Source organism: Pogoniulus pusillus, chromosome Z (assembly GCF_015220805.1).
Source record: "Pogoniulus pusillus isolate bPogPus1 chromosome Z, bPogPus1.pri, whole genome shotgun sequence".
NCBI classification, from domain to species: domain Eukaryota; kingdom Metazoa; phylum Chordata; class Aves; order Piciformes; family Lybiidae; genus Pogoniulus; species Pogoniulus pusillus.
In genome coordinates this window covers 6,133,867-6,153,665 of record NC_087309.1, presented here as the reverse complement: position 1 = coordinate 6,153,665, position 19,799 = coordinate 6,133,867, and the positions used below count along the sequence as shown (strand labels likewise).

Sequence of the window (19,799 nt, the reverse complement as noted above, 5' to 3'; positions counted from 1 at the left end):
CCTTTCTGCTCTCCAGCCACTCTGTCCCCAGCCTGTAGCACTGTTTGGTGTTGTTGTGGCCAAAGTGTAGAACTCTGTGCTTGGCCTTGTTAAATCTCACCTCCCATTGGCCACTACCCGCCCAGCCTGTCAAGGTCTTCACAAACTTGAAGTTTATCTAAATACAGCAAAATTTGAATTTTCACCTGTTTGTATAAGGACAGATGAGGAAAATTTTTTTATTCAATACTTAAACAACATCAAAATATACTTTGTTTTATGAAATATAAATCCATGTTTATCAAGTTTGGAAAATGTTGGTAAGCATGACTAAATTTTTCAAAAATAGGAAAGACAGGATGATGAAAACAAACAAAAACTGGCACGTGAAAATGGCAATACATGTTGATTTTAACTTCAGGTTGCTTTTTTTTTAAAGGCCTGCAACTCTATTGACAAATATTATAATGAATAACTCCAAACAATGCTAAAATACATTGAAACATAGCAGGAAAATCCTACGAAGAGAGGACTGGGGGGAGGTACAAGGAAAAAGTGAAATAGAAAGAAGAAGAAAAAGGAAAAGGAAGAGGAAAAGAAAAAAAGAAAAGAAAAAGGAAGAGAAAAAAAAGGGATAAGAAAAAGGGGAAAAAAAGGAAAAAAGAGGAAAAGAAAAAGGAAAATAAAAAGGAAAAGGAAGAAGAAAATAAAAACGGAAAAGGAGGAAAAAAGAAAAAAGGAAAATAAAAGGGAAAATGAAAAGGAAGAGGAATAGAAAAAGGAAAAGAAAAAAAGGAAAGAAAACAGGAAAAGGAAGAGGAAAAAAGAAAAGGAAGATGAAAAGAAAAAAGGAAAATAAAAAGAAAAAGGAAGAGGAAAATGAAAAGGAACAGAAAACTGAAAAGCAAAAAAGCAAAAGAATTAAGAAAAGAAAAAAAAGGAAAAGAAAAAAGGGAAAGGAAGAGGAAAAGAAAAAGGAAAAGGGAAAGAAAAGAAAAAAGGAAAAAATGGATAAGGAAGAGGAAATGAAAAAGGAAAAGGAAAAAAGGGAAAGAAAAGCAAAAAGGAAAAGGAAAAGAAAAAGGAAAAGGAAAAGGAAAAGGGAAGGGAAAGGGAAAAGGAAAAGGAAAAGAAAAAGAAACAGAAAAAGAAAAAGATAAAGAAAAAGAAAAAGAAAAAGAAAAAGAAAAAGAAAAAGAGAAAAAGAAAAAGGAAAAGAAAAAGAAAAAGAAAAAGAAAAAGAAAAAGAAAAAGAAAAAGAAAAAGAAAAAGAAAAAGAAAAAGAAAAAGAAAAAGAGAAAAAGAAAAAGAAAAAAAAAGAAAAAGAAAAAGAAAAAGAAAAAGAAAAAGAAAAAGAAAAAGAAAAAGGAAAAGAAAAAGAAAAAGAAAAAGAAAGAAAAAGAAAAAGAAAAAGAAAAAGAAAAAGAGAAAAAGGAAAAGAAAAAGGAAAAGAAAAAAAAGAAAAAGGAAAAGAAAAAGGAAAAGAAAAAAAAAGAAAAAGGAAAAGAAAAAGGAAAAGAAAAAGAAAAAGAAAAAGGAAAAGAAAAATAAAAAGAAAAGTAAAAGGAAAAGAAAAAAGAAAAGTAAAAGGAAAAGAAAAAAAAAGAAAAGGAAAAGGAAAAGAAAAAAAAAGAAAAGGAAAAGGGAAAGGAAAAAAGGAAAGAAAAAGGAAAAGGAAGAGGAAAAGGAAAAAGAAAACCGGAGATAGCGCACAACGGTCTTAAAAAAAAATAACAGAACCAAACCCAAATAACAACAACCACCAAACAAAAAAAAAAACAACACCAAAAAAACCTCGACAAGCCAAAAGCAAACAAAAGGACACAAATTCCTCTGGCCCACCTCAAGTTAAACAAAACCAAGCAAGAAAACAAGTGGTAATTTGTCTGGCTCATTATGCTAGTTTTCAGTAATGACTGCACCAGTGAATAGGTTTTAGACTTAGCACAGATGTAACTGCATGAAGTTCTATGTCCTGAGAGACCAAACATGGTCAGCTGAAATTGCTGGGATTAAAATCTATCCACTGACTTTTCAGGAATGCCTTTTTTCAAAAATGTCAGCTTTGTGAGCTATCACTAAAGGTACATTTTTCTGGTTTACGTGGAATACTTTAGAGAAGGAATCCATATCTATTACCTGTTCACTCAGGTAGTTTGAAGAATACTCGTCTTGCCACTTCAATTTACAAAAGAAACGAGAAAGCAAACAGCAATTCTTCCCACCTACAATTCAGCCACCCTCCTCCTGATTTCTAATAGTCCTTTCGGAAACAGATTGAGTAAACAGAAGACTTTACCAGGTGCAGAAACATTTAACAGTGCTTTCGCAGGACCATAGGACTGCCAAAGAAGAAACTCTCAGGAGCTAAGCAATCTGGAATATAAATGATTGTCTAGGGACATGCTTATATAATAATTTCCCATTTGAAAAAGCATAAAAAGAATGTCAGCCTAAGGCAACTGAGCTAAACAAAACCTAGAATTTATCTGACAATTGAAATAAAAGAATTATTGGATTAAAATATACTTGAACTGTGCCTGTAAAAAAAACATCTACAGAATTTAACCAAAAAGTATTAACTTTATGCTGTAACAATTTACCTTTAAGTATTCTTTCAATCTATCTTCAAAATTTTGACAGAGAATGTAATAATTCAGAACCCTTTTCCATAGCCACTGTGTAAACAAATAATTTCTGCTTGTGTGTCACAGGCACCACAAGTTAACATGAAGGAAGTACTTTCACAAAAGCAGAGATACTTTGTCCAGTGAAAGAGAAGAGTAATTCCTAGATTGACATGAATGAAAAAATTTCCCACTCAGCTTGTCAGTGACAGATGCCTGCAGTACTGAACTAACAGTGTACGGTACTTAAATTTAGTTATGCCAATCACCTGCAAAAAAAACATAGTTTACTCTGCTCTTCTCAGACCCCACCTGGAGTACTGTGTGCAGTTCTGGAGACCCCAGCACAAGAAGGACATGGAACTGTTGGGGCGAGTCCAGAGGAGGGCCACGAAGATGCTCAGAGGGCTGCAGCAGCTCTGTTATGAGGACAGGCTATGAGAGTTGGGGCTCTTCAGTTTGGAGAAGAGAAGGATTTGAGGGGACCTTATAGTGGCCTTCCAGTATCTGAAAGGGGCCTACAAGAAGGCTGAGAAGGGACTACTGACAAGGTCTTGTAATGGCAGAACAAGGAGCAACGAGTTTAAACTGGCAGGGGGGAGATTGAAACTGGATGTCAGGAGGAAGTTCTTTACAGTGAGAGTGGTGAGACACTGGCACAGGTTGCCCAGGGAGGGTGATGCTGCTTCCTCCCTGGAGGTGTTTAAGACCAGGTTGGATGAGGCCTTCAGCAACCGGCTCTAGTGGGAGGTGTCCCTGACTGCAGCAGGGGGTTGGACCTGGATGATCCTTGAGGTCCCTTCCAACCTACACCATTCTATGATTCTGTGAAATATAAGAGTTTTTTAAAATTTAAAATACATCATTTGAGCTTGGGTGACTTATCCTACATTTATGCCACAAAGCCATGGCTAAAACAAGTGAAGTTTTATTTTAGTTACCTAAGGTTTCAGCTGCTTAGAAACTTACACTGCCATACTTTTGCCTTGGCTTAAATGGCAAGCTTAAGGTTAAAAATGTAATTTGATTTATCCTTTACATTTCAAAGTGTGCACGGGTTCCTACATAGAGGTTGATTTCATTATTTTGCATCCTAGTGACAAGTTCCTAGTTATAACTCAAGACAAAAACAAGAAATTGGAACTGGACAGTACAATACTATTATTACCTTAATGCACATCATATTTGGATGCCTACAGTATGCCTGACCATCAGATTACGTTTAAAACACAGAGTATTATAGAAAGACATAAAACAGCAATAGAAGATCAAACACAGGCTTCCAGAGTGGTGTATTAATAGCAGCATTAATTTCCAGACCTCATTTTTCACAATATTAACTGTATGACACTGCAATTAGGAAAGTCTTGAAAAATCTAGCCTTGTATTAGTGGGGTCTGAAATGATCCAGCCGGCACGAGTTCATCTGTTCTCAGTTGTGTGGACATAAAACCAGGTTGTGCTGTGAGAACACCTAAGCAAGACTGCTTTCTTATGGATTTATCTCCTATGTGCCATATTCTAACCTCACTTTAACCCTTCACATCCATCCTTACAGCCACTCATACAGACTCCAGGAATGGTGCATCAGATAATCCTTTCTCCCACATCTGCCTGTACAGACTCTGTCTTTTTCCCCTCTGGCTAAAAAGCAGCCTACACTTCATAGAATCATAGAGTCATAGAATCAACTAGGTTGGAAGAGACCTCCAAGATCATCGAGTCCAACCTAGCACCCAGCCCTAGCCAGTCAACTAGACCATGGCACTAAGTGCCTCATCCAGGCTTTTCTTGAACACCTCCAGGGACGGTGCCTCCACCACCTCCCTGGGCAGCCCATTCCAATGCCAATCACTCTTTCTGTGAAGAACTTCTTCCCAATATCCAGCCTATACCTACCCTGGCACAGTTTGAGACTGTGTCCCCTTGTTCTGTTGCTGGTTACCTGGGAGAAGAGGCCACCCCCCACCTGGATACAATGCCCCTTCAGGTAGTTGTAGACAGTAATAAGATCACCCTGAGCCTCCTCTTCTCCAGGCTAAACAGGCCCAGCTCCCTCAACCTCTCCTCATAGGATTTGTGCTCCAGGACCCTCACCAGCTTTGTTGCCCTTCTCTGGACATGCTCCAGCACCTCAACATCCTTCTTGAATTGAGGGGCCCAGAACTGGACACAGTACTCAAGGTGTGGTCTGACCAGTGCTGAGTACAGGGGAAGAATAACCTCCCTTGTCCTACTGGCCACACTGTTCCTGATGCAGGCCAGGATGCCATTGGCTCCCTTGGCCACCTGGGCACACTGCTGGCTCATCTTCAGCTTACTATCTATCAGTACTCCCAGGTCCCTTTCCTCCAGGTTGCTCTCCAGCCACTCTGTCCCCAGCCTGTAGTGCTGCTTGGGGTTGTTGTGGTCAAAGTGCAGAATCCTGCATTTGGCCTTGTTCAATCTCATCTCATTGGCCTCTGCCCACCCATCCAGCCTGTCCAGGTCCCTCTGCAGGGCTCTCCTACCTTCCACTTCAGCCACTGCTCCACACATGTGCATTCACAGCCTTCAAGAGAATTCACATAAACTGTTGGGATGAGCTAATACTTCTCCAACAGACAGGGTATGAATTTGGAGTTTTTTTAATCCTACACCCAGCTTTCAATCTTCAAAGACTTTCCTGAGACCTTTAGCACTGCTTATACACATAGAAATATGCCTGGCATATTTCTAGACATCACTGAATTGAAAGCCACTGAAAATATCAAACTTGCAAGCCAAGAAAGATAGATATATATAATTTAATACTAAAACATAAAACACATTCTTTGTGTTCAAATAATGGATTAATGTCTTCATCTGCTTAAATAACATTGGGATTATCTTATATGTTTGCAAGCTATAGAGCTATTTGGGTAAATACAATAGTATTGTCTCCTTCTAGATGTATTCCAAATGGAATGTTGCAATCATCTGACAGAAACACTGTGAAAAATAATGCAGGCATTTTAAAGATAATTTTACAATGAGGTACTCGTCATAATATCATCACTCTTTGCAAAGTAGGTTGTAGAGAGTTGGGAGCCAGCTTCTTCTCCCAGGTAACAAGTGATAGGAGAAGAAGAAATGGACTCAAGTTGCACCAAGGGAGATTTAAATTAGATAGTAGGAAAAATTTCTTCAATGAAAGGGTCATTGGGCAATGGAACATTGGGCTGCCCAAGGAAGTGGTGGAGTCACCATTCTTGGAGGCGTTTAAAAGATGTTTGGATGAGGAGCTTAGAGACAGTCTAACAGCTGGGTACCAAAGATGTTAGGTTATGGTGGGAATCGATGATCTTAAGGTCTTCTTCAATCAGGCGATTATATGACTCTATGATGATATTTTACACCCTCTGTCAAGTTCTTGCTCCAGGTGCAACTACACAAGAGTTGTCATTCTTAAAAAAAATCACTAGTCTTCAGCAAAAAAAAAGGTGCTATTTCAAAGGCACAGACCCAAAAGGAGGAAAAAAGCTTTCATACATCATGTCTAGATTTTAATGATATTTACTAAAAGCATCACTCTAGAGGGCCAGCTCCTGATAAATGATTGTTTACTGTTCACAGTATGCAAGAAAACCTTCTGACCTTAAAGCTGAGCATACCTACCCTCTATTTCAATGCTTTGAGCTTCACAATCTCCATTCTGCTTCAGTACTTTCCTCCTTTGTCTGACCCTCAGTTACAGTTTTATTACTCTAAATACAGTGTACTGACAGTAGCCCAAACACATACTTACAGGAATCATCCAGTTGGCCAGGTCACCATACTTAGACACCTGCATGGCTCCAAGCATTGTCAAATCAACGTGGCCTCTGGCAACAGAAAGTGTGTAATTAGCATAGCATGTTCAAGTAACAAGCCACAAATCTTAACAAGCTTTTGTTCACATTCTCAGTACATCAATGTAAAAACAGTGGCACTACACTGACACAGCAACTATTTTGTCACTCGTGTAAGCTGGCAGATTTCCCCTCCCAGATGTATCACTGATGCAAATTTTTTCTGTCTGCCTACTAAGCCTCCAAAATGACACTACTTCTGTTTTCTTTGGGTTTTGGTTAATTGCATGCACAGTCAATCAGCTCTGAACTCATACTTTTAAGTGCACTCCTTCACATATTTACATGCACTCATTATCTTTTCAGAGCCATTAGGATTTAGTGCTTGTTTGCATCCAACCTCCTTCCTGAAAGCCAAATAAAAAACAGGTGCAGACAGTGAATTTCCATTAGGGAGGTGGAATGAGGATCACAGTAGCAAGCTGAGCAAAACCAAAAAAAATACACAAAGTGCAAGTATAGATTGGGTACTTGGAAATGACCAAAACCAAGTTGCTAAAACAGAGTTATAGATATATTTGTATATGACCAGGTGGAGGTAGACATGAACATCACTATGGTATCTGCTAGTTGTGGTGGTTTTCTATTTCCAAAAGCTAGACCTAATCCTCTGTAAATCAACACTGATTAAGTCCAGGCTGTTAAATGTTAACCACATTCATAGAATTGCTAATGTGCTCAGTCACTGACTCAGTTTATTCTTTTCATGTTTCAAAAGATCAGTTTGTGTTGTTACATACCCTCTTATCATTGCAAATGATTCATCGCTAGAAAAATAGGAAGAACCTGGAAGAACCGTGACTGTCTCCTTACCTGCAAAAGAAATAAGCTATAGTAACTATTTTATTTCTTTGACATAAAAGTCATAGTCATTAACCAAGAACAAGGGTGGCTTATCAAATTCCTTTAGATTCTGTAAAACTGTTGAACTGATCACACTTACTACATCATCATGAAGCAGTTTGTTACAGTTTTCAACAAAAAGGATTGCCCACTCTTTGACCACAGGCAGTTCCAGCTGAGACACTGACATCAGAGACTAAGAAATCCCTGCCAACTTCAGCTTTCTGCTCTATCCACAGGAAAAGTGAGAGGTAACTCATCTTTTGAAACAGAGGAAAAGCACATTCAGGAGACACAGAGGTTGCAAGGAAGAGTGTGCAGACAAGATTAAATAGTCTAGAGTGACAATGATGTAGAATACATTTTAAAACGATGGATATATTCTGCTCTTGCTTTGTTAAAGTGCACAAGAAAGTATGCTGTTCTTTGCAGAGTGCTCTGATCAAGCAACAGAGCACACATGGAAATGTCTTATTTTGCCCCTGTCCAGAGTCCTCTCTCCCTTCTCCTGCCAGAACTTTTAATAAGTTTAAACCTCTGGAAAGACATAAGAGACATAGCTGAAGGTGAAATTATAAACCATGCATGGGAAATTTGAGAGGGAAAAAAACACACACAGAAGAACTGAGCACTAGACAACACTAGGAGAAAAAAAATTAATGCAAGAAGAAAAAAGAAGAGGGATGAGACATCATTAAACACTTTCCAGAAAACAAGGAAAAAGACACAAAGAAATTAAATAAGAGGATGAAAAATGGGAAGGAAGCACTGCAGCAAAGCTAAAGGACAAACCTGATTTAATCTGCTAAGTTCAGTTGATGTGTATTACATGACCTGGCATTGTATGGAAATTAAATTTTGACATACAAAAAACTATAGAATTAAGGTCATACAAACAATCTTGAAAGTCAGATCACAGAAATTCACCATGCCAACACTCAGATCAGCTGTAAGAACGCCTGAACTGCTTTTCCCTACCAGGTAGTTATCTAAGGCAGTGAAAGCGACAACACAGCCTACGGACAGCAACACCGAGTGAGAGCCCTGGGATAAAGTGACAAGCTAGGGCACTGCTAAGGAAAGAGAGGTGAAAGCTGAGGATCACAGACCAATGTGACTAGAGCACCATATTACCCACTACTCAAAAATGCAGCCCAGAAAACACAGAATCAGAGAGGTAAGGGTCGGAAGGGATTCCTGGAGATCATCTAGGCAACCTGCCCTGCTACAAAGCAAGTTCATCTAACACAGGTTGCACAAGAGAATGTCCAGGTGAGTCTCTAGATTATCTCCAGAGCCTCTTTGGGAAGCCTGTTCCAGTGCTCTGTCACTTCTGTAATGGAGTTTTTCCTCATGTTCACACAGAAGATCCTGATTTCCAATGTGTGCTCATTGTCCCTTGTCCTGTCTTGACAAAGACAGGTGTCTCTCTGTATGTGTATATATGCAAATGTCTCTGAAATATGTATGTGGGGTCTCTCTGTTCTCTCATTTTCTGAAAGTCTCACATAAAGCTTATCATCACAGTAACTGAAAGATAAATGTGTGTTTTACAGCAGAAGTACCTATTCTATATATATATATATGCATACATACACACAAAGACATAGATACTGATAAGCAAGTTCCCTCTTAGTCTTTTCCAGCCTAAACAGAAACAGGTCTCTCAGCTTTTCATGGCAGAACAGATGTTCCAGTCCCCTCATCATCTTTGTAGCCTCTTTGTAGTTCCTTGTCTCTCTTGAACTAATGAGCCTAGAACTGGACCCAGTACTCCAGAAGTGAGCTCACTAGGGCAGACCAAAAGTGAAAGGGAATCTCATTCAACCTGCTGGCCACAATCTTCTCAATGCACCTCAGAATACCATTGGCCTTCTCAGCCACAAGAGCAGATTGATGGCTCATGGTCAACTTACTGTCCATCAGGACTTCAAGGTCCTTCTCAGCAAAGCTCAGTCGGTAGTTGAAAAACTGCTGTAAAACACAAGTCTATTACTCAGTTACTTTGACAGTTAAAACTTTATGGGAGACATTCAGAAAATGGGATAAACAAAAAACCCCACACATATATTTCAGAGAAATTTGCAGACAAAAACTTGCTGAAAGCCCAAATGGGTCTTGGGGGAATATGCTGGACTGTTTCAGTCAAGGAATGCGAATTGCTATTCCCTTGCTATTTAGCTTCTCTTTTATTCAGATGGTTTTACAAAGTTGGCTAGAAAGTACCTAGAATGGTCTTAATCCAAGTAAACATCAGGGACATTTAGCAGCTTCTGTCTGTTTTAGCAATGATAATAATAATGACTTTGGTGGTATAGCACAGGTTTACCTATCCTGTGTCCTATCTACTGCAGTTTCAAAGGAAGATGTGAAGGTACTCAGCAATTAATTACCAATACTAGAATGTTTTCCACACTGCATTCTGACCTCTTGTGTTATCTTCATCCCTGCAAAATTATCTCTTAAAAAATATTTATCAAGCATAAATAACAATTCAAATTCTTCTTGAAGTCAACATAAAAGCACAATTTTCCATATATCAAGTTCTTACTTTTCTCCATTGTTGCTCTCTTAATGTGTTTGTTTCTAATGCACCCATATTAAAATCTGTGTTCTAATGCACATAATTTTACCACTTATAATAAATAGCTTTTATTATAAGTAGTTTTTCATTCCAGTGAGACCTTCAATATTTTTTACTACTTTTTCTTACTAAAAAACATCACCTCAATTTCAGTTGAAGCACTAACATAGACTCATATGCCTCTGACATTTTCCTTCATACTATATATCACAACAGTTATCTCATGAAATGTTGGACTCAATGTCTTAATAATTTCTTATTCAAAATCAGAAGATGGCCTTGAGTGACTTCTTATTTAAAACACAATAGTGAAATAGGGCAATAATGTAGCAGTATGAAAATTATATCAATTAGTTAAGCCAGGTAGCAAATGTTTCAAGTCAGTGAACACTTGCTGCACTGCACCCGTATATTACATTGAAAGCTTGTTTGATGTCAGTGCTTTATCTCCTTTGACTTTTCAGAGTTTAATTGTACTTGCTAACAGCTGCTAGGAAAGGTAATGTCTTTAGAGACACATGTACACACCCACACATGTGGGTGCACCCTTGACAGCATTAGGTTAACTGTTGGACTTGTTAATCTTCTCCAACCTAAATAAATCTATGATCCCGTGTAGGTATCTGTGCATGCATATATAAATAAAGAAATGGGCAGACGTCAGCTGTGGGTCTGTAACCTATACCATTAATATCAATGAGACTACTTCTTTTGTCACAATATGTAAGTGCAGTTTTACGTGGAAAGAGAGAATGGACGCAGACACAATCTTCCACGGAGTAAACAGAAATCAGACAGATGCACTAAACCCTAAAAGATCAAGTTTTTATATCGCGTGGCTGCCTTGGAGGTAAAACACCTCAAAACACCTGGGTGAAATTTCTGCGTGGGTACTGGCATTCCTCTCCTGAAGTGGCAAAAGCAGAGCCCACCAGTGTGTCAGCTCCCACTCTGGAAGCTCCTTCCCCTTACCCTGGCTACTGGTCCCTCTTCAAATAAATCAGCTGCATTTCTGGCAACTCGGTAGCCAGAAATAAACCAGGCTATTACACACAGGACATTTTAAAACGTGTTCCAGACATAAACCATTGAAAATAATTTTCTAGAAGACACAAGATGAAAACTAGCTGTATATAGGCTTCACAAAACAACCTCATTTCTGAAAAAGCATAGTTGACCCTTTACTGCCTGGCCTGGAAGATAGTTTTATTCAGTAGCTACAAAAACATTGTAACTAGAATATTAACCACCTCCTGATCCAAATCAAGCTTCACATAAAAAAGAATACAAATACATTAATATTTGTAAGTAAATAAAACAGGAGTTTGGGTTCAAATACTGAATGAAAATAATGTTTTTATATTAACAATGCATGATAGTTTCCCATAAATTAAGATTATTTAAAAGATTTTACCTGCATTAATCAGGTCTGGATCTACTTCATTTTCAAGTGGATAAGGACCCTGACAACAACACAGACATATGACAATTTTATATTAAGATATCTTTCAGATGCAATTCATTACTGAAAAGAGACCATCACAGGCATGCATATTTTTTATCAGAACACCTCTGATGATACAAGCTACAATAATACACATCAACTAATGCATCAGGACTGATGGATACACTGTTAGAGGCTGTTAGAAATATAAATAATCATGAAGTGGCAGGTTGGTCTGGATTTTGGGTGGGTCTTTTTCTTATTTTTAAGCAAAGTGAGGGAAGTTTTTCAAAACAGGTACATAGGTGCAACTTCATAAAGCCATGCCGTCCCTGGAGCTGTTCAAGGCAAGATTGGATGTGGCACTTGGTGCCATGGTCTAGCCTTGAGCTCTGTGGTAAAGGGTTGGACTTGATGATCTGTGAAGTCTCTTCCAACCCTGATGATACTGTGATACTGTGAAATAATATTCACTTAAGCTTTATAAGGTTTACAAGGCTTGTTCTTGAGAACTACTTAAGGTTCTGACTTCTTACAGCAAAGTATGCGCTCAAAGAATGTACTTAGCAAAGTAGTCCTATAACCCTGAAGTGTGAATTTTCTTAATAACTTCCCTGCACTACAAAGAGGAATTTATGATCATGCAATGTGACTTATATCTGAGCATGATTCTAAGTAAAATTAAATAATTAAGTTAGGGCTGGGTGTGGAACACAGCACAGCCACTGCAAGGATAAGTACACTGCAATAAAGATCAAGAGACACTCTTACCAAACCCAGGACTCCATTTTCACTCTGTAAGTGTACAGTTATGTCTGGACTGATGAAGTTACTGGCCAATAGTGGGATTCCAATACCCAGATTGGCTGAAGAGAATTGGTTAAGGCACAAGTAAGAACATATGTACTGCAAACTAGTACACAAAACTCAAGAAATCATTGTATTATGATTAGAACTGTGTTCTTCACAAATACTTTCATTTTCAGTTATACACTTCATATTTGTAATTAATTATTTCATTACTTGGACTGTCAAATGTCTTTACATGATAAAAACTTCACAAGTAAGCTTCATTTCCAATGCATGTATCTTCTCCAAGAAATCCTTCCAAAACATTCAACTGCTAACAAGCCCTCCAGATACACCTGAATAAAAAATCCAGGCACATTATGTGCAGAGCTCTACACCTTGGCTATAACAACCCCAAATAGTGCTACAGGCTGGGGACAGAGTGGCTGGAGAGCAGCCGGGAATAAAGGGACCTGGGGGTACTGGTAGATAAAAGCTGAATATGAGGCAGCAGTGTGCCCAGGTGGCCAAGAGAGCCAATGGCATCCTGGCCTGCATCAGGAACAGTGTGGCCAGTAGGACAAGGGAGGTTATTCTGCCCCTGTACTCAACACTGGTGAGGCCACACCTTGTGTTCTGGGCTCATCAATTCAAGAGAGATGTTGAGATGCTGGAATGTGTCCAGAGAAGGGCAATGAAGCTGGTGAGAGGCCTGGAGCACAGCCCTGTGAGGAGAGGCTGAGGGAGCTGGGGGTGTGTAGCCTGGAGAAAAGGAGGCTCAGGGGTGACCTCACTGCTGTCCACAACTGCCTGATGGGAGGGTGTAGCCAGGTAGGGGTTGGTCTCTTCTACCAGGCAACCACCAATAGAACAAGGGAACACAGTCTCAAGTTGCGCCAGGGGAGGTCTAGGCTGGATGTTAGTACAAGTTCTTTACAGACAGTGATTGGCATTGGAATGGACTGCCCAAGGAGGTGGTGGAGTCGTGATCCCTGGAGGCATTCAAGAAAAGACTGGATGAGGCACTTAGTGCCATGGTCTAGCTGATTGGACAGGGCTGGGTGATAGATTGGACTGGATGAGCTTGGAGGTCTCTTCCAACCTGGTTATTTCTATGATTCTATGTCTTATAATAACACCTACTTCAACAGAGCGTTAATAAAATGAGGGAAAGACAAGGTGCAAGGTAAGCAACCTCTCTTCAATGAAACAGCTGGGGTTGTTATTCTAGTGAGTCATCACTTTAACCTATATACAGCACAGCTAAAGGATACCATACATGCCATCTTCAAACTCTAAAGCAGCCCGTCTGATGATCCTCTCCCTCAGATTGTCTCCTTGTTTCTGTTTGGCTTTTGAATCTTCAGGCTTTCGAACTGATAAGCGCTGCAAAAGAAGCAATCGTAAGGAAAGGTAAGAATCCAGATTCTTGCTTCTCAAGACAGGGAAGTGTGATCAGTTGGGTGTTACCCACCTCCCCACACTTAAGAACAATCACCCAGACTAGAATCAGACAGCTGAAAGTTAAGGAATGAAGCTATATTTATAGCTTAGCACCAGATACAAGTATATATACACAGATATATAGTTATATACAAGTTAAAAGTAATACAGAAATAAGATACCCCTCCTAGAAACAGAGTCCCCAGGAGGCTCCTGACCCAAACCCCCTTTCCCCTTCCTCTTTCCCTCCCTTCAGAAATAACCAGATCAACCCATGATTACCTCATGTGATAAATATGGAGATTTGAGGTGAGATGTCAAAAAGATGACAAGAAGGTTAGAGAAAAAGGGTGTGAGGTCAGATTAGAGTTAAGGCAGAGACCAGACCACCAGAAAGAAGGCACAGCCAGAAATGAGAGCTGACATGTGTGTGAGAAGTGAGTGTCTTTATTCCACATTTTGACTAGCTGTGTTTCTCAGCAGACGAATGGATGATATAGGGTACTGTTGTTTTTTTTTTCTTTCCTCTCATAGCTAAGGATTTAATTTCTCTTAGTAAAATATTCCAATTAGCCTCAAACCAGCACAGAAAGCCTGATTTGTGATTACATGGAGATACTTGGTCTAAGAATATTGCTATTTCTATGAAACACAGCCTTTTATTCTACCACTTGAAGCTTATCTAAGCCAATGGAGTCATCAAATATCCCCAATGATAGCCTCAGAGCAAAATGTTATTTCTTTGCCTGTATTGCCAAGGCTGAAAGAGCACATGATAATAGAAAACTGGTTAAGAAGGCACAAAACTGCAAATACTGAAAATTAAAATAGTAATTACCCAGAGATACCAGAATATATTTGCTAAATGCCAACCTAAACCAAAAATGTGTCTGCCCTGCATTCATTCTGTTCAGTGCTGGTATTCTAGATTTATATGCTAGAGACAGAGCTAAGCAACTAAGGTTTAGAATTTAAACCTGTATAATCTTGCATAAATCTGCCTGAAGTTGTTTCCTAAGACTTTGCAGCCTTAAAATGATGCTTTCTAAATCACACCTAGGTGAAAATGCCATGACATTCAAGAAATTTGTAAGACATTTTCTATACATTATTGTTCACACAGACTATGTTCTTTGTGTTTCTCTCCCATGCATGGAAAACTGATCTGGTCAACGTTTTGTCTTCATAAACCTTGCTGCTTCAAGCCACTACAAACACAACATGTAAATTTCTCCTCTGTTCCCTTTCACCACCATGTAAGAATTTTTGCAGACTTTTTTCCCCATGTTAGGAGTCACTTTCTTCTTAAGAAATAGTCAGGATCAATCCTCTTGAATTTCCCAGCAACTTTCCTTTCACACTGTGGCTGCTTTCCCCAGAACTGCTTCTATTTCCAAGTTATGGAAAGAAAAAGTACAATCACAGAGGGTTTCTCTGCAGCAAAGAGAAAGCTGGATAGAAAGTATAACTAGCATTAGAGGAACCTCAGATACACTAGGGAAGAACTGCTACTCAAAACAGATAAAAATTATGACTGACTAGCTTCTCTTTATTCTCTTTATTTCTTATCTCTCCTCTTAACCATCCTCAATGCATTTTATGACCACCTCTGCCATATGTGACTTTTTATAAAAGAGTAAATAAAACTGTCATTTCCTTCCTATACTTTTATTGAGAGGTGCCACTGTAATTTTGAGTTACAAAATCACACAAACAAAACCAAGCTCTTTGCTGCACAGTTTATAGCAGCTTATATTTTTTTCCTCCCCTTTCACTTCCTTATACCCACCTGAACAAGAGCCAGCAGTGTGCCCAGGTGGCCAAGAGGGCCAATGGCATCCTGGCCCGCATCAGGAATGGTGTGGTCAGCAGGAGCAGGGAGGTCATTCTGCCCCTGTACTCTGCACTGGTTAGACCTCACCTTGAGTCTTGTGTTCAGTTCTGGGCCCCTCAATTTAAGAAGGACATTGAGATGCTTGAGCATGTCCAGAGAAGGGCGACGAGGCTGGTGAGAGGCCTTGAGCACAGCCCTATGAGGAGAGGCTGAGGGAGCTGGGATTGGTTAGCCTGGAGAAGAGGAGGCTCAGGGGAGACCTTATTGCTGTCTACAACTACCTGAGGGGTGGTTGTGGCCAGGGGGAGGTTGCTCTTTTCTCTCAGGTAGCCAGCACCAGAACGAGAGGACACAGCCTCAAGCTGTGCCAGGGGAAATTTAGGCTGGAGGTGAGGAGAAAGTTCTTCCCTGAGAGAGTCATTGGACACTGGAATGGGCTGCCCGGGGAGGTGGTGGAGTCGCTGTCCCTGGGGCTGTTCAAGGCAGGATTGGACGTGGCACTTGGTGCCATGGTCTGGCCTTGAGCTCTGTGGTAAAGGGTTGGACTTGATGATCTATGAGGTCTCTTCCAACCTCGGTGATACTGTGATACTTAAGCATATAGGGAAGGGGGCAGTTGACTAGGTAGGTGTATCCAGTTATGCAGCCACTGCAAGAAAAAGCAAGTGTTTCTCTGCTCTGGACAGACACTTTTTCATCCACTGCTAAACTGCAACAGGAATAGTAGTTCAATAAAGGCAAAATGTATTTCTCTAATTAAATGTAACAGATTTTTTTGTGAGATATTGTATCCATTCAGAAGAAAGAAACAGGTCAATAACTGCAGCCTAATACAACATGCCCAAAGGGAAAAAAGAAAGCCTGACACATCTGTTTCCAGTTCAATACTCAACGAAGTGCAATATGCTTTTTCAGGATGAACAGATGGGAAAAAAAAGTTCCATTTGTTATCTTTAACACCCGTAAGAGTTTACTTGTAGAAAATGCCTTGTATGACTTTTCCTAGGACTTTGTGACTTGATTTTAATAATAGAATTTTAATTATTATAATTTCCTTATTGCACATCTTTCTTCAAGATATCTTTCTCATTGTGTCACATTATATTCCCCTCCACCAGCTCTTCTGATGACATTTTGAGTTAATTCTCACCTCCAGAGCATGGAGACACTGGAAAACTACAGAACTCTAAATCGCACTTTAAGAGCATTGTCATGTCACCAGTATGAATATAGGGACATAGCTTGAGAGAGGAAAAGACACAGAAACACAATAATCATTTTTCTTGAATATTTCTAGAGATGGAATGTTATTGCTGCTATTTTTAATAGCTACTGACATCTACTATTTTTATTTGGATCAGAAAGCATAGAATCAGCCAGGTTGGAAGAGACCTCCAAGATCATCCAGTCCAACCTAGCACCCAGCCCTGTCCAGTCAACCAGACCATGGCACTAAGTGCCTCAGCCAGGCTTTTATTCGACACCTTCAGGGATGGCAACTCCACCAACCCCCTGGGCAGCCCATTCCAAAGCCAATCACTCTCTCTGACTACAACTTCCTCCTAACATCCAGCCTAGACCTTCCCCAGCCAACCCCACCTGGCTACAGCCTCCCTTCAGGTAGTTGTAGACAGCAATGAGCCCTGCCCTGAGCATCCTCCAGGCTGCACACCCCCAGCTCCCTCAGCCTCTCCTCACAGGGATGTCTTCCAGGCCCCTCATCAGCCTTGCTGCCCTTCTCTGGATAAGTTCTAGTACCTCAACATCTCTCTTGAATTGATGAGCCCAGAACTGGACACAGCACTCAAGGTGTGGCCTCACCAGTGTTGAGTACAAGGGCAGAATAACCTCCCTTGTCCTACTGGCCACACTGTTCTTGATACAGGCCAGGATGCCATTGGCTCTCTTGGCCATCTGGGCACACTGCTGGCTCGGGCACACTGCTGGCTCATATTCAGCTTCTATCTACCAGTACCTCTAGGTCCCTTTCTGCCTGGCTGCTCTCAAGCCACTCTGTCCCCAGCCTGTAGTGCTGCTTGGGGTTGCCACTGACTAAAATCGTGCCTTACAAAAGAAAAGGGAAGAAAGGTTCCAAGACCTTTACAGTGCAATGTAATTCAATACCTGTCACAAAGCGTGCTGAGACTGGCCCTACCTGCCAATTGCTAAAGGTTTCCAGTAGAAAGAGCATCTAATTATCCAAGACAACTCACTGTCTAGATGTTCCTCTTGTTTTGTCTAGAGAAAGTGAATTGAGACAAGGAATTGAGAAAGTAGCATTTTCCATCAAATTTTCAACTGCATCAAAGACATCCAGGACTATAGGCATTTGCTCTAAATTATTAAGTTATTGAAAGAGAGAGGCTCAATTCCCAGACCCCCAGTTAACTGCTAGCTATGTAAGTACCTACCTAAGCTCCACTTGACAGGTCCTTGTGACATTATTTTCTCAGTGCTAAGACTTGATGGCTAAAGTAAAAACCCTGTAAATTCTAAAATACACCCCAAGATTAAATATGTTGTGAGTCATAGCTGAGCTACTTACTTCAATTCTCTTTTCAAACTTCTCTCCCTTTATCAGGCGATCAACATAGATTTTGGGAACATGAATGTCTTCTGGGGCAAATGCTCCTATATCAACAATTTCTTCCACCTGCAGAGAGAACAGAGAAGTTAAAATATTTAGGAAGAAAATACTAAAGAAGAGATTTTATTACCAATGAAGTTTCCAATATTAAATATATAGTAGACCAAGATAATAAAGGAATAGGACAATATATATATATATATACTCTTTAAAATTGGATGGTTTAGATGTTTATCTTTCCTCCTCTTTCAAAGGATATTTCCATATGTACATGAAAAACAGTTTATGTTTCTGCAGCCCGATTTGTACACTTACCTTGAAGAAATGTACAGCTATATCAGAATTACAAATAATTTAAAGCCAATCAGGAGGAAACAATAATGCTGGCTACAAAATGTCAGACTATGAGGCAGAAATATGAATTTTCATGATACAAAACCAGAAGCTGAATTGATTTGAACTGTAATAACTGATGGTAATGATCATGTGAAGATCTAGAACTCTCTACAGTTAGTGAAACAGACATTTAGCACACAGCATTTGAAATGCCTGTCTATTTGGAGCCTGACAGACAATAGGGATTTCCTTCCTTCTCTGTCCAAGTTCAGGATAGTCTTTCTTTCTGGAGATCCTGCTATGGCTGCACAGACTCTCAGCCGTGCCTTCTGCCTAGTTCCTGACAAATTTCAGGTACAGAGTGCACACCTCACTGTGACACAAGACACTACTGTAAGGGCTGTGTTTGCATCCAACAACAGAGAACATGTACAATTGTAAAGCAATAGAGTTGAAGCCAATAATCTGAAACAATCTATTAGAAAAGAAATTGAATGTTTCCAAACTGCTTTATAACCAGGAACTACTTTCAGTAATATCTGAAGTCTAAGAACTCCAAAACAAGATCCAAGGTATGACATAAGCAGGAGTACATCACTTAGCAGCCATCACTAAGGAAGCAACATTGGAGAGCTTAAAATTCAATTTGACATCCCTACTGCTACTGCACAATGTGATCAATAATAAAATGTATTGTACCTCTCATAGAGAGTTACCTTCTCACTGCGCCTTTAAGTGTGACAATAAACAAACAAGCACATCTATCTTAAAAGCAGAAGAGGAAGAGGAAAAATTAACAAACTAAAGACCAGAAAATGTTTCAGGTGATGTCTTAAAAAAATCCCTGAGGTGAAGAATCAGGAAGAGACAAGCTCTGACATCTATAAAGCAAAGGTGTTAAGGAAGAGGCAATAACAGTCACAGTGACACCAGCCTCAGTGTTCATGGAGAGCAGAATCACACATCCAGAAAGTACTTATCCACAAGTTAAGGACAGACAATCAAATCAATATTTTAAAAATCCACACTATATTCAATAACAAATGGTACAATTGCATCCCATCCACACCCTATCTCACCTGAGTTTACTATTTTATACATGAATTTCAACATTAATACAGAGATTAAGTCAAACACAATGCAAAATGAAAAAAATCCTGAAGAAGAAAACTGAAGCACACTGCACTCTCTGTCAGAACATGCTCAATAGGAGGAGAAGGAGACAAGGCTTTTCAAAAAGATTTTTCAACTCAAGCATATGACTTGTGACCAGCAGAATTCCAAAATTCACCTTTTCTAATTAAATTAATCTTCACTTACCAGGTGAAAAGTTAGGCCTGGGGAATAGCAATTGCTACAGATTTGAACTTTCTCATAGAAGAATGACATTTGCTGCAGTAGCAGAGCTTAAAAAAAACAAAATATTTGCTGGCATAATTCAACCAACATCAAAAAAATTCAACA

The 19,799-nt window shown here is 39.6% G+C and overlaps 1 protein-coding gene across 3 annotated transcripts in view; it reads right to left on the bottom strand.

Annotated features, from left to right (window-relative positions):
• Window positions 1–19,799, bottom strand: part of OXCT1 (3-oxoacid CoA-transferase 1) — a 142,061-nt gene that overhangs the window by 61,681 nt on the left and 60,581 nt on the right. For all 3 annotated transcript variants that reach the window (XM_064140588.1, XM_064140589.1, XM_064140590.1), the window contains exons 8-13: window positions 17,958–18,065; window positions 13,410–13,521; window positions 12,118–12,212; window positions 11,317–11,365; window positions 7,216–7,288; window positions 6,373–6,448 (exon numbers count right to left, since the gene is read on the bottom strand). In XM_064140588.1, the coding sequence (XP_063996658.1) occupies window positions 6,373–6,448; window positions 7,216–7,288; window positions 11,317–11,365; window positions 12,118–12,212; window positions 13,410–13,521; window positions 17,958–18,065 (513 nt within the window). The remainder of the gene's footprint in view (window positions 1–6,372; window positions 6,449–7,215; window positions 7,289–11,316; window positions 11,366–12,117; window positions 12,213–13,409; window positions 13,522–17,957; window positions 18,066–19,799) is intronic.